Raw genomic sequence first — 13,473 nt, 5'->3', positions numbered from 1 at the left:
GATGGAATTTGTACATCAAGGCACCTATCTCATTCGCAATCTAAGACTAATTACTACCATTCACGGTTCGAGCTGTAATTGGAATGAGGCGAGTTCTCCTATAATATATAATAATTCGCCAATGATTGCGCCTGAGACAATGATCAACTCAGCGCAAATCGACGATGTCTTAAACTGCGAAATCAGAAAACCCCATAGACGCCAATCCACGCATTAAATGGTCTATGAGAAGGAACCTAAACGCCAGTCACATGCTTGAGCTCGAATACCAGAAGAGAAAATATATGCAAATCATTCTTTGAGCCGCTTTGCGGCCCTACCCATGAGACTGTCGTCTGGCAGCCCGCTCCGCTTGGTGCCGGGTAAACTGCCGGAGCGGATATCGTTGTCATCTTGAGTGACTCGGCGATGGGGATATTTACCCTCGTAGCCGGCGAAACAGTTAGCAGTGACTGGAGTACCGGTGGTGAAATACGGATGCTCCAACGCTTCCCGGGCTGATATCCTCTTGGTAGGGTCGTATTCGAGCAGCCGCGATAGCAAATCGAAGCCTTCGGCACCCGGCGTGCCTGCAGCAGACGCTGGCGAATACCCGTTATTCTTCAGACAACTTTGGTACCATCCTTCCAGATTGCACTGTCTGTTGAGGTAGCCTCTCGACATCGCTAACGACTGGAGTTGGGAGAATTCGGGCATCGATACAAGACCTGGCCATGTTTCCTTTCTGGGCAAGCCCATGATGTCGATAATCTTCATCATCTGGTTACGCTGGAATGGCACTGTCTTTTTGCTGTCCATCTTAGCTTCTTCCCCTTTGAAGATGGGTCGGAGAGAGAGCAGTTCCGCAAATATGCATCCAACTGCCCAAAGGTCCACAGCCGGCGTGTAATGCCGGCTGCCCATTAGTAGCTCCGGAGCACGATACCAGATCGTGACGACAACCTTGTCTCCGGAATAAAGCGAGTTGAGCGGTTTGTAAAATAGACGCGCGAGGCCAAGGTCTCCAATGCGGACCGCACCGCTCGAAGTCACTAGAATGTTTGCCGGCTTCAAATCTCGATGCAAAACCCAATTCGTATGAAGGTATAGGAGGCCATTCAGCAGCTGAAACAGTATCGACTTGATCATCGGTGCTGGAATGGCATGTCTTTGTGGCTGAGTGTGGTGATGAATGATCTGAAGCAGATCATGCTCAGTGTACTCGAATACCATGAAGATACACTTGTCTTCCAAGATGATCTCTGCCAATTGCACTACGTTGGGATGATCTAATTCAGAGCATAAAGCCATCTCTCGGATTGCCGACTGCGAGAGACCTGTGTACTGGATGATTTCGCCCTCTTTGTCGGGCTTGAATCTTCTTTGGTCAGCCGCTATAGGAGAAGTTACCGGGAAAGAAATGACTCACTTTTTGATCGCATATTCGCCTTTCCGGCCATCCTTTCCGATGGCTTTGTAGACGCGACCATAAGTACCACTGCTGATGAAGCCAACGATGTGATACTTGTCCCGGACCCGTACTTTGCTGGTATACCCAGTTCCCGAGGATCTCTTCGAGTCTAGACTTTCTTTAAGCAAACAGTTAGCATGTTGAAAAAACCCGGATGTTCATAGTATATATGCTTGAAACTTTAGTTGATCCCTCTGTAAAGCAAAGAACAGGGGTATATAAAAAGGAGGCAAATAGGTCAAATGGAGGAAAGTCTCGCAGCAGATTGATGAACTCATTGGAAAAGGCCCTGCAGCAAATAATGACAGGCAGGACACTGGGACCAGCTTAGAGGGAGATTACCACGTGGATAGAACCCGCCGATGGAGTTAAAGAATGGGAAGTTTCTTCCAAACATGATGGGCAAGATACAAAGAAGCCGCAGTGGAGCTCAGCAGCCACAGTCAAAGGCCTTTTATCTTTTCATCTGTAACAAAGCTTAAATCTCTCCCAGAAGACAGCAGCACAAGAGAGTATACCCAAAAGGGTAATAAAAAAAAGTAGAAGACGGAAAAGATGAACACTTAAGAGAGCCGAGTGGCAAGGAGAACAAATGGATGTAAAATAGGTGACAATAGGATATTAGCCGGTATTACCATCAACAGCGGCCTGTAAATTCCGTTTCAGAGACAGATTTTGGCTGACGCTGGCCGCGGCGGACCGAGAGGATGCAGTTAATGGGCCGGATGATGGAGGCTGGTTTGTCAGACTCATCGATGGAGAGATTGGTGTGGAATAGCTAAAGGGCCCGAAAGGTGGAGGTCCGGAGTATCTCTCGGTAACCGTTCAACTGGGGTGGATATAGTAGTGTACTAGGATCTCCTCATCGATTTTCACGGTCGCAGTAGTGGCATGGACAGTGCACTATTAGGATTCTTGACTGCCCGTCTCCACGATTACTAGAAACGATTGCATGCAGAAATGATGATGACGTTGGGTTTGAAAAGACAAATAGCAATGGCAGTTGAGTATGTTGACGATGCATTGAGTGATCCATCTGGGTCTCTTTCTCGACTGTCCCTGAACTTCCCCCTCTTTTGTTAGTCAGCAGGCACATATTGCTTTTTCCGCCCAAGTCACTCTCGCTCCATGAGAGATGCGTTTACGACGATGGGTTTGCTTTCTTTATGACTATTGCTGAATGTCCGAATTGTTCTGCATAATTCAGTGGTAGTGTCTTTCGGCCATTTTCATTGCTGATACTGACATGTGTCATTGTTGGCAAATTGCGGTCTCCCGTGTTATACTTCAGCATCTGTGGAGTACATATTTTGAAAGGCGCTACTAGTCTCGGGACATAGCATTGATGAGTTATTTTCATCGACTCCATAGGCTGAAAGTATGCGCTTTCTCTCCTTGTACCTCTCTAGACAGTAGACTTATTGCTAAACTGTCATGTTTGGCTAGACAGTGTCCATGACATTGATCAGCACGGAGTTTCCTTATCCCGGTAGTAGTCTAAGCTTAGGTCCCACGGCCCCTTACAACGTCATCTGCGACGCACCACCTACTACTTAGCATGGAGTAGTAGGGTCAGAATACTTTCAGCTTCGATCTCAATAATACAATGGTTCGATATTATCAACTAAATTCCTACCTTGTGGCTCCTTGTATCTCGATCTAGCTACATGAGTCAGATCAAAAGTCTCACCGACAGACCAACAGACCAGTAGCATTATGAATCCCACTGGGCTGACCCGTTCCAGGGTCACAGCGTACCTGGTCTATCTCATTTTTGTTGTCACACTAGGGCCGCTTCAATTTGGTTATCATCTGGTTTGTGCAAAGAGCTCTTGGGTTGCTTGACTCCTGACCGTTACTTACTATGGACTGAAACAGGCCGAGCTTAATGCCCCCCAAGCTGTTATTACCTGCGAGCGAAAGAGCATCCATTCTACCGCTTCAGCATTGTTTAAGACTCTACCTCAATGTATTCCAATGAACCCTTCCCAATTCGGTCTGGTGTCCTCCATATACACCCTTGGTGGTTTGCTAGGTGCCCTGCTGGCAGGGCCCGTCTCCACTAAACATGGGCGACTATTCGCCTTGCGAGCTACAACGATTTTCTTCATTCTGGGCCCGGTAGCGGAAACATTTGCACCCAGTATACCGATCTTGAGTGTCGGTAGGTTGCTGAGTGGTGTGGGTGCGGGTGCTGCTATTGTCGTTGGTCCAATTTATATATCCGAAATTGCCCCGCCCAACGCGAAAGGGTTCTTCGGCGCCTTTACGCAGATTATGACCAATGTAGGTATTCTATTTACTCAGACGCTCGGGTACTTTCTCAGCAAAGGAGATCAATGGAGGGCCATACTTGCCGTCGCTGGGTTTCTCGGGGTTTCGGAACTCCTTGGTCTATTCTTCGTACCGGAAAGTCCTACTTGGCTAGCTGAGCATCAACAGGCGAACCTGGCCAGACAGGTGCTGCAGAGGATACGTGGGAAGGATGCAGATATTGAAGAGGAGATTGAAGGATGGAAGAGCTCTGAGAGGCCCGCAGGACCGGAGGAGGAGTCCCTGCTCACCCCTCCTTCCGGCAACTTGCCGCCTAAACAGCCTCCAGTTACGATTCTGCAAGCCGTGACAGACCCATACTATCGCCCGGCCATCGTTGCTGTCATCGGAGTCATGGTGGCTCAACAGTTCACCGGCATTAACAGTATCATCATGTATAGTGTCTCGCTTCTACAGAGTCTCCTTCCCACGGCAGCGGCTTTGTTGACCGTGATGATTTCGGCCATCAACCTGATTATTACTCTTGCCTGCTCACCTTTGCCTGATAAGATTGGCCGAAAGACCTGCCTTCTTCTGAGCATCTGCGGCATGGGCTGCAACTCTGTCTTGCTGGCGCTCGGAATCTATTTCAACCAGAAAATCTTGTCCGCAATAGCAGCCTTGTTATTTGTGGCCAGCTTCGCGGTTGGATTAGGTCCGGTACCTTTTATCTTGGCCTCTGAACTAGTCGGTCCCGAGGCTGTGGGTGCGACGCAGAGCTGGGCGCTGGCGGCCAACTGGACCGCCACTTTCATCGTGGCTCAGTTCTTCCCCGTGCTCAACGACGCGTTGGGCGGCCGTGGTAAGATCTACTGGATTTTTGCGGTACTGGCTTGCCTTCTTGGAGGCTTCATCTACGGATGGGTACCTGAGACCAAGGGCAAGGCCAGCGCTGATGAGGTCTGGGGAAGGGAAGACGCGAGACGGAGAGACTAAGGCCTTTCTGTTTCCTCTATTTGGTAGTTACCTCTGAGTCCTCTTTTACTTTAGCAAGGAATCGACACATTAAATCTGTATACCCATTTCATTGTCATGCACCGGTTCAGAACGGACCGAGGCAATGTCTAGGCTGAAAATACTTGCGTCATATTGGGAAATCGTCCGCATTTAGTTCTACTATGATTGATGCTCTTTGGTGCGGAGCTTACCAAAAGGCTATTGAAGCTACCTTTGGTGTGGCGKCAGTAACCCCGCCTTATTGCGTCTCAACTGTGCTGAGTTCCCTAGTTGACTTTGGGATGGCTGTAAAACCAGTGATAAACAAGACCAAACGATAAGGTATACTATGTACTGCGTAAAGTTCAAAATGTGGTGCGCAGGGTCATACTGACAGGAACAACTCCACCGAGCCAGAGAGACTGTATGGGTACCTATAACCCCACTGATCCGTCACTGATCCATGAGGGGAAAGGTGGGAGTCGGTCTCGTGGAAGAAAGAGGTTGACTAGTCATGCAAAAAGACGTCAAGCGACTTGAGTATGTTGCACTGGTGCACCCTAGCATGCATAGGAGGGGTGTCTGAAAGTTTGCCTCTTTAAACATGAGATGATGGAAGAGAAGTAGGCAGCCATATTCAAGAATAGCCTCAATTCCTCATTGCTCGACAGCAACGGTCGTGGTGGGGTCCCGACTTGTTGATTGCCCAGTGCTTGTTTCGCTGTGGGTGGATCAATTGTTTGATCTTCCCACAGCTCTTCCTTCTGTCACTTTCTATCACTTTGCCTGTTTTGTGTTTGACCTTGACGTCTTAAAGCGTAACCCTTTAAAGCGTAACCCCGAGTCTTCCGGCAGGCTMGAGGTATGTAGGTATATTTCAGCTTCACGGCTTGCAAAATAAAATGATGATTAATCGGATTTACTCGACAAACGGCAATTGTGAATCCTTTTTCCTCGAAGCTCGATTTTACAATTCTAAATATTTATCCGTTAGATAGATCCTCTTTCTACGCCTCAGTGCGACGGTCAGCTAAAAGAGAATGGCTCAAGACCCCACCAAGAAACAGAAACATACAGAGTAGTACTCTCCGTACTAACAGTCCTGGTATTTATTGTTGTTCCCTTATTTTTTCGAGGTAGTGTATCAATCCCCTATTCACGCTCTCATCAACCTTCTTTCTTCTTTCTTTTCTTCTCGTATTCATCTTGACTCCCTTAGATCAAGGTGTCAAGAACTTCAATTACATTCTCGTCAGGATTTTCATCCTTATTCGTCCTTCGCAATCTAACATACATATTATGCACTTTTGTGGTGGCTCCCGTTTCTTGGTGTGAACGGAACTCTGATCGACCCGACCAGATCTTAGATCAATCCGGATTCAACCACACCGCGACATCCTCCGGTCGGTGGACGGTCMTGGAACACCCCATTTGCGACTCATTATATCGTCATTCTTTCTAGGATCCCTCCCCGTTATCATTGTTACAATATCCTAGATATCATCTCCTCTCAGGCATTAGAATATTCTTGGGGTCGACGCGACGTGTCCTCCAGCTTCCATCCTAAGCAGCTCCCCCGCAATTTCCGCCATCCACCATGGTGCGGTTACCATTGCCTCAACGTCTCAGCTCCCATCTCAGCGTGAAGAGCAATGCTTCGACTCCAGGTCAGAGCAGAAGCACAAGCCCGATGAGAACAACTGAGACAAGGCCGTTGGTCCTTAAGGTTTCTGCAATTAGGGTGAGCGGACCTCTTCTCGAGCCCGGAACTTCCGCTGAGCTCCGTTGAATGCCACTTCCGGAAGCTAACATCTCAATTTGAACAACATCAGGGCAGAAACCTTGCTGCTAAAGACCGAAGTGGAACCAGCGATCCGGTGAGCTTTGTCAATGGATGCCACAACTGAGGATAGGGCTGATCAGATTGCGTATTTAGTATCTAGTTGTTACACTCGGAGACTCAAGACAATCGACCCCCACAATACCGAAGACGTTAAACCCGGAATGGAACGTGACTTTCGAGATGCCGGTGGTCGGTGTACCTTTGCTGGAGTTTATCTGCTGGGATCATGACAGATTCGGGAAAGATTACATGGGCGAGTTTGACATCCCCCTCGAAGACATCTTCGCCGATGGCGAAATCAATCAGCCGGTGAGTAAGGAGGATATATTAGCTTAGAGCATGGCCACCAGCTGATCGTCTGTGAAGCCCAAATGGTATACACTCAAGTCGAAGCGGAAACCAACCAAGAAGAAAGACAGCAACGTGTCTGGAGAGATCCTCCTTCAGTTTGCGCTGATTGACCCGACGAACGTATCGGCACCCCCGAGTGAGATATACCAAAGGTTCAAGAGCTTGGTTTGCGCTGGCGAGGAAGATGAGGACCTCCCGCAAATCCCGACAAACGAATCGGATGATGCCGACAGGGACGAGGAGACCTCGGACGAGACCGACGACCTGACGAAACCAGAGATTGTCGAAAAGAGGAGGAGACGGCTCCGGCTCGCTCGCTTGAAACGGAAGTCACTAGCAGCTCGGGCGTACCAATTTTCTGGGGCCGGCAATGGAGTGCAGGGTATCGTGTTCATGGAGATTGTGAAGGTAACAGATCTTCCGCCGGAACGGAACGGTATGTCGCTCGACCTCCCGTGGTTTAAACTCGATTGCTGATTTAGATAAGTGACACGTACTTCCTTTGACATGGATCCATTTGTTGTGACCTCGCTTGGACGGAAAACGCTCAGGACTCCCGTCGTTCGTCACAACCTTAACCCTGTCTACAACGAAAAGATGGTCTTCCAGGTCATGAAACATGAACAGGCCTATACGATAAGCTTTACTGTCATGGATCGAGATAAGTTTTCCGGTAATGACTTTGTGGCATCGGCTGGGTTTCCGCTACAGACCTTGATCCAGGCTGCTCCTGAGGCAGATCCGGAAACGGGGCTCTATCGGCTCCGTGATCCATCACTTAGCCCAGCAGGTTCTGATACAAGCTCTGTCAGTAAATCAGGAGCCAAGTCTGGTGTCAGCCCTTCACCATCGACTCACAGTCTTCCAAAAATGTCACGGCCCAGTTTAGTAAGGTCGAGAAGCTCTGCTGCCTCCCTGTCTACGCAGTCTCAATTAGAGCAGCCAGCTATCCCTCCGCCGACCAGCGTCCCGGAGGGAAGAGAAAGCAGCAGCAATGTTTCTAGCGCTCCTACTGCTACTGGAGGCGAAGTGGGTCAGATGGACTCGCATGACTTTCAAATGTACAAGATCCCTTTGATACTAAAGAACAAGGAGCGGTGGGAGGACAAGCACTTTCCAGAGCTTATCGTGAAAGCGAAATATATGCCCTACCGTGCGCTTCGTCAGCAATTCTGGAGACTCATGCTCAAACAATATGACGCTGACGAGAGTGGTCGAATCGACAAGGTCGAGTTGACAACGATGCTTGACACTCTCGGCTCGACCCTGAAAGAGTCTACGATCGACAGTTTTTTCCAACGATTCAGTGCCGGAAACGAACCCGTGGAGACTGTGGATCTGAGTTTCGACGAAGTTGTAATGTGTCTGGAGGATACACTGCAGGCGCTGCAAAAGGTCCCTCACGCCCATGCCAACATGCAATCTCTGACCCCGTCCTCAAATGGCAGTCAAAGAAGCGAAGAGCAATCTGACGGTGACGAGTACCCCCTAGAGACGAGCACAACACTGCCCGCCAATACTCATCCTGGCACAACATCCGTACCGACACTAGGCCAGGAAGAGCAAACATCCACAAGCGAGGAAGATCTCTATCCCAATGATCTTGGTGATGAGCGGGGTGAAGAGCATGTTATTGAGATTCGGGAGTGTCCTCTGTGCCACCAACCGCGGCTCGGCAAGCGCTCCGATGCGGACATTATCACCCACATTGCTACATGTGCAAGTCATGACTGGCGGCAGGTTGACAACCTTGTGATGGGTGGCTTTGTCACTTCCAGCCAGGCGCAACGCAAGTGGTACTCCAAAGTTATCACGAAGATATCTTACGGTGGCTACAAGCTAGGCGCAAATTCCGCCAATATCCTTGTTCAAGATCGAGTTACAGGGCAGATCAACGAGGAACGAATGAGCGTTTACGTACGCCTGGGTATTCGGCTCCTTTACAGAGGCCTCAAGAGCCGGGAAATGGAGAAGAAGCGAAGTAAGTTACTGTCAAAAGAAACACGCCGGGAAGAATTGAAGGTTGACCAAACTACAGTTCGTAAGATTCTCAAGTCGCTGAGCATCAAACAGGGTAAGAAATATGATGATCCAGCTTCCGCAGCTCAGATCCGGGACTTCATCAACTTCCATCAGCTTGACCTGTCAGAGGTTCTGCTACCCCTTGAACAATTCAAGACATTTAATGAGTTCTTTTACCGGCAACTGAAGCCTGGGGCACGCCCTTGTTCAGCTCCGAATGAGCCGAGAATCATCGTATCGCCTGCTGACTGCCGATCGGTTGTTTTCGACCGCATCGACGAGGCGACCAGTATCTGGGTCAAGGGCAGGGAGTTCTCCATTGAGAGGCTTCTCGGAGACGCGTACCCGGAGGACGCTCCGCGCTACAAGAATGGAGCATTGGGAATCTTCCGTCTGGCTCCTCAGGACTATCATCGTTTCCATATTCCCGTTGACGGTGTTATGGGTACCCCCAAGACTATCGAGGGCGAGTACTACACAGTGAACCCGATGGCGATCCGTTCTGCACTAGATGTGTACGGTGAGAACGTAAGAGTTCTTGTACCGATTGACTCGGTCGCCCACGGCCGGGTTATGGTGGTCTGTGTGGGAGCCATGATGGTCGGAAGCACGGTGATCACTCGGAAGACAGGCGAGAAGGTCAACCGTGGTGAGGAGCTTGGATACTTCAAATTTGGCGGAAGTACTCTGCTGCTCCTCTTCGAGGAAGGCGTGATGAAGTTTGATAGTGACCTGGTCGATAATTCTAGGGGTGCTTTGGAGACTTTGGTGAGCAAAATTCCCGTGCCAATTCCTGATCTTTATATTTGCCGGCCCTCGCTAATTGAAACCTGCCGTATTCAGATCCGAGTAGGAATGTCTGTTGGCCACAGCCCCGAAATCCCTCAGTTCGAGCCCGACATGCCCAAGCGAACCGAAGACGTCAGCAATGAGGAGAAGCAAGACGCCAAACGTAGAATAGAAGGGAGCCTGGCCCCTCCGACTCAGGATTCCGCAATGCCATGATCGATTTGTTTCTCTTTCACCCTTTCACTTGAGAGCGCTTGCAGTATTATTCTTAAAGAGGCCTGGGGCCTATCATCTCAGCATTCACTAGCATTTGAAGTTCTCCGTCTGGCAGAGTTTGTACATGTTGAATAGTGTTGCATTGGACATAATAGACGCAGCCAAGGGATGTCTCAGACGGTGCATCAATAAACTCCGTTACGTACATAGATAACTCATACCTTCTTAGTCCGTTTCATTCAACAATAAAGTATTGTTAACTTGAATTGTTAATAAAATTGACATGCTTCGAAGAAGGGTTCAACTGCCAGGAAGTGTCGCTCCGAAAACAGCTTAGCGCCGTCCTCCACGCGCCACGACCAAAACAACCGCGTGCTGCAGCGACTTGCAAGAGCAGAAACCCCGTCACCCCGACGCCGATGTTGATGCTCCAGCTGCGCAAGCACGCATTTTGCAACTTTCACCAGACAATCAATGAAGTCGGTCTAGTCTGCTCCACAGTCGCCGTCAATCGCGAACGTACGGCAAGGGCCAGATAGATTTGCGACCGACACATACCAACGAACCCAGAAACACCGCCCGCTCGACCTGGCAACCTGCGACCGTGCAATCGCTTCGGATCCTAGTCGATTCAGCAAGCGAACCTGCTTTTGCTATTACTCGGATACTCAATCGAATTGAATTGGACCATCGTTGTCTCGTTGCGCAGCGGCCGGTGGGAAGATCGGCGGAGGTCGAACAAACAACATATCGGACTGGATTACACGCGCGGGGTGGGAGTGATAGTCTAATCTCATCGAGCTTTGGTACATCCGGCGCCGGAGCAGTGTCCCACACTACGGAAGAGACAGGATCTAATCCATTCACTTGCATCTACGTCACAACATACGACCCCGGCCCTGACATGACCGTCACGGTTCTCGCCGCCCCCAAGACTAAGACCAAGATCAAGACTAGAACGAGAGAGCGCGAACCGCTACGGGAGATTGATATGGCTGCGTCCCAGGCGCAGACGCGTTCGGCGTCTGGCGGCGCGAGCGGGAGTGGCAGGGGGAGGGGCGGACGATCGAGCGCGCGATTGAACAAGGGGCAGGAAACAGGGGAGGAGGAGGTTAATGTGAATGGCGGGTGGGGGAAGAGGAAGGCTGGTGAGTGGTTTCAGTTTGCGCGGGTTGGGCTGGCTGGAGAGCCCGGGAGTTGGTGAATAGTGAATGAGGGGTTGTGGGTGTTTTGGCTAACTTTCATCTTTTTGCCCGCTACTAGTATCGTATGATGAGGATATTGAGGGATTCCAGTTTACGCGACTGCCCAACAAGAAACCGAGGTCGTCGGTTGATGCTGCCCCGGAGAACCTGAGCCCCGTCCCTGAGGTACCGCCACAGCAATCGCCTAGGCGAGGTCGACCGCCGAAGAAGAAGAAGACAGAAACAGAGCCGGAAGAAAGCGGGGAGCACACGGAGAAGAGTGCGGAAGTGTCAGGCAAGAGGCAGACGCGACACAGGAGATCCGCGGCTCCAGAGTCAGAACCCCAACCGCAGAGTGCTACACGTTCATCGACGCGGAAGCGCGAGGAGACGGAATCTGTGCCCAAGGAGAAGAAGCGACGGAAAGGCAGACCGAGCAAGACGGAAGTCGAGGCGAGGAACGGCTTTGTGTCGCCTGAACCACAGCAGTCCGGTACTGCGAAGATTGCGTTGCCTCTAGCCGATACGCCTGTGATCCAGCGAAACAAGGAGATGCGAAAAGAGACCAAATCGGAAAAAGGAGGGAAGGGAAGGCGGAGTAGCCTGGGGATGAGAGGAAGGCGGGCCAGTTCACTGATTGATTCTGGGGCATCCAACGGTAGGGTTATTCTTGTTGCATTTGCGTTGAAGACTGTCGTACTGATTACCTTTTAGCGTTGCCTCATAAAGAGGTCGACACGGCCGATTTCTACAAGCATATTGCAGATGGGCTGCCAGAGCCGCGGAGGATGAGGCAGCTTTTGACTTGGTGCGCCACACGAGCAATGGGAGATAAACCTACAGGAGCGCCGGAAGATGCCAGTGCTCGTCTAGCTGGTATTTCAGGTTCCTTTTCAAACCAAAAAGGTCAGGCTAACATGTTATAGCTCGAGTAATACAAGAAGAACTGCTCAAGGACTTTTCAACGAATTCGGAGCTCTCGAATTGGTTTGGGCGGGAGGATGTGAATCCGCCTGCTGTTGTGGTGAAGAAACCGAACCCGAAAAACGTCCAAAACGCGGACAAGATCAGGGAGCTTGAGGAGCAAATACAAAGGTATGTTGCTAGACATGGTTTAAAGAACACATAAATGACACTCGACAACAGGTTGCAAAGGGAGAGGCATTCCTTGAATGAACTTTTACGACCTCCATCTATTCCACGACTAAAGCCTGAATCAAAGCAACCGTCAGATACACCTCAGGTTCAGGGCCCATCACAAGCCGAATCGGCCGATCAACCGACTCGATCATTATTGCCGGTGCAGCCAGAGAGGATAGATACCTCGTTATTAGAGCCTTCGCAGCAGGAGATCTATGCCATGTTGAATCCCGGCACAGCAAAGGCACGACGAAAATCGCAATCGCAGCCATCGACCACTACGCAGTCGACCCATCTACCACCAATGCCGCCATCGGTTGTATCTGCCCGTCTATCCCGAGTGGCATCAGGCTTAGCACCAACTCTAGACTCGTTCGCAGCTGGCGTGCACGACATTGAGCTATATCGCGCCATGTCGGACACGGTCTCGACACGGGTGCTACGCATCTGTGCGGAACGACTGGAAGAGCGCGATGCCAGGAATGCGATGAGGCGACTTGCAATTGAGGGAGGCGAAGCTGAAGGCATACGTGTGAGCCTCCGGCACGGAAAACCAAGGGAGGATCTGGGAGTGATTCTCGGCGCTCTCAGCCGTGTGGAGCGACGATGATCAATTGTTGTCCGTCAAAACACTCGTTGAGTATCGTACAGGAGGATCTCCTGGCCGATGATTATTTCCATTTTCGTGTCTATGTATAGTCGAGCGGCCACGAGCAGGGCAGTCACTTTTACTTTTTGGTTGGGATGCAAGCAATGGAGTTGAGGTGTTATGATTTGATTGATTGCGGATGATGGATACGATGCTGTGTAGTCCTGAGACTACAAGAACAAGTACAAACATAGTGCGCTTAGCGCAATTGACTCGGTACATGAGCATGACCTTAGACTACGTCAATCACATGTAGTCGTTCATATAATACCAGGGCTCCTGCGTTATCGCCACGAAATTGAAATATATCCATGCCGCATCATCTATCAATTGATACCGCGGCAGGTAATGACAGCATAATCTACCTGATACTACAGAGTATATCAGCAGATATAATGATTCCACTATTCCATATCCCACACACTAGACGCATTATTAACAATCCCATTCTAGGAGTCTACCATAGTATATGCCCTGACTACCGACCTGGCGTGGGTACTTCTAGCGCACACAGAGTATCCATACTGAATGGTCGGGGCCTTCGGTCATCGGGTCCAGACTCAAGCTCAGGCTTCATTGG

General features: G+C 50.1%; 3 protein-coding genes across 3 annotated transcripts; 2 read left to right on the top strand and 1 right to left on the bottom strand.

Annotated features, from left to right (window-relative positions):
- Positions 1-291: 291 nt before the first annotated feature.
- ssn3 (cyclin-dependent serine/threonine protein kinase SSN3) lies at positions 292-2,203 on the bottom strand (the record flags this gene model as incomplete). The annotated part of the gene is made up of 3 exons (XM_043302809.1): positions 292-1,357; positions 1,409-1,568; positions 2,086-2,203. The coding sequence occupies 3 exons, from the start codon at positions 2,201-2,203 to the stop codon at positions 292-294; spliced, it is 1,344 nt and encodes a 447-aa protein (XP_043158744.1).
- A 1,224-nt stretch (positions 2,204-3,427) lies between these two features.
- On the top strand, positions 3,428-4,699 carry Asppvi_006913 (putative MFS glucose transporter; the record flags this gene model as incomplete). The annotated part of the gene is made up of 1 exon (XM_043302808.1): positions 3,428-4,699. One exon carries the CDS (start codon positions 3,428-3,430, stop codon positions 4,697-4,699), a length of 1,272 nt encoding a protein of 423 aa, XP_043158743.1.
- A 1,597-nt stretch (positions 4,700-6,296) lies between these two features.
- On the top strand, positions 6,297-12,854 carry Asppvi_006912 (putative phosphatidylserine decarboxylase Psd2; the record flags this gene model as incomplete). The annotated part of the gene is made up of 11 exons (XM_043302807.1): positions 6,297-6,440; positions 6,532-6,576; positions 6,636-6,851; positions 6,909-7,329; positions 7,381-9,867; positions 10,215-10,439; positions 10,547-11,068; positions 11,184-11,762; positions 11,819-11,980; positions 12,031-12,199; positions 12,251-12,854. The coding sequence occupies 11 exons, from the start codon at positions 6,297-6,299 to the stop codon at positions 12,852-12,854; spliced, it is 5,574 nt and encodes a 1,857-aa protein (XP_043158742.1).
- Between the last annotated feature and the right edge of the window lie 619 nt (positions 12,855-13,473).

The sequence above is a fragment of the Aspergillus pseudoviridinutans genome (genome assembly GCF_018340605.1).
Source record: "Aspergillus pseudoviridinutans IFM 55266 DNA, scaffold_4, whole genome shotgun sequence".
In the NCBI taxonomy this organism is placed as follows: domain Eukaryota; kingdom Fungi; phylum Ascomycota; class Eurotiomycetes; order Eurotiales; family Aspergillaceae; genus Aspergillus; species Aspergillus pseudoviridinutans.
This window is presented reverse-complemented; position numbering and strand designations above follow the sequence as displayed.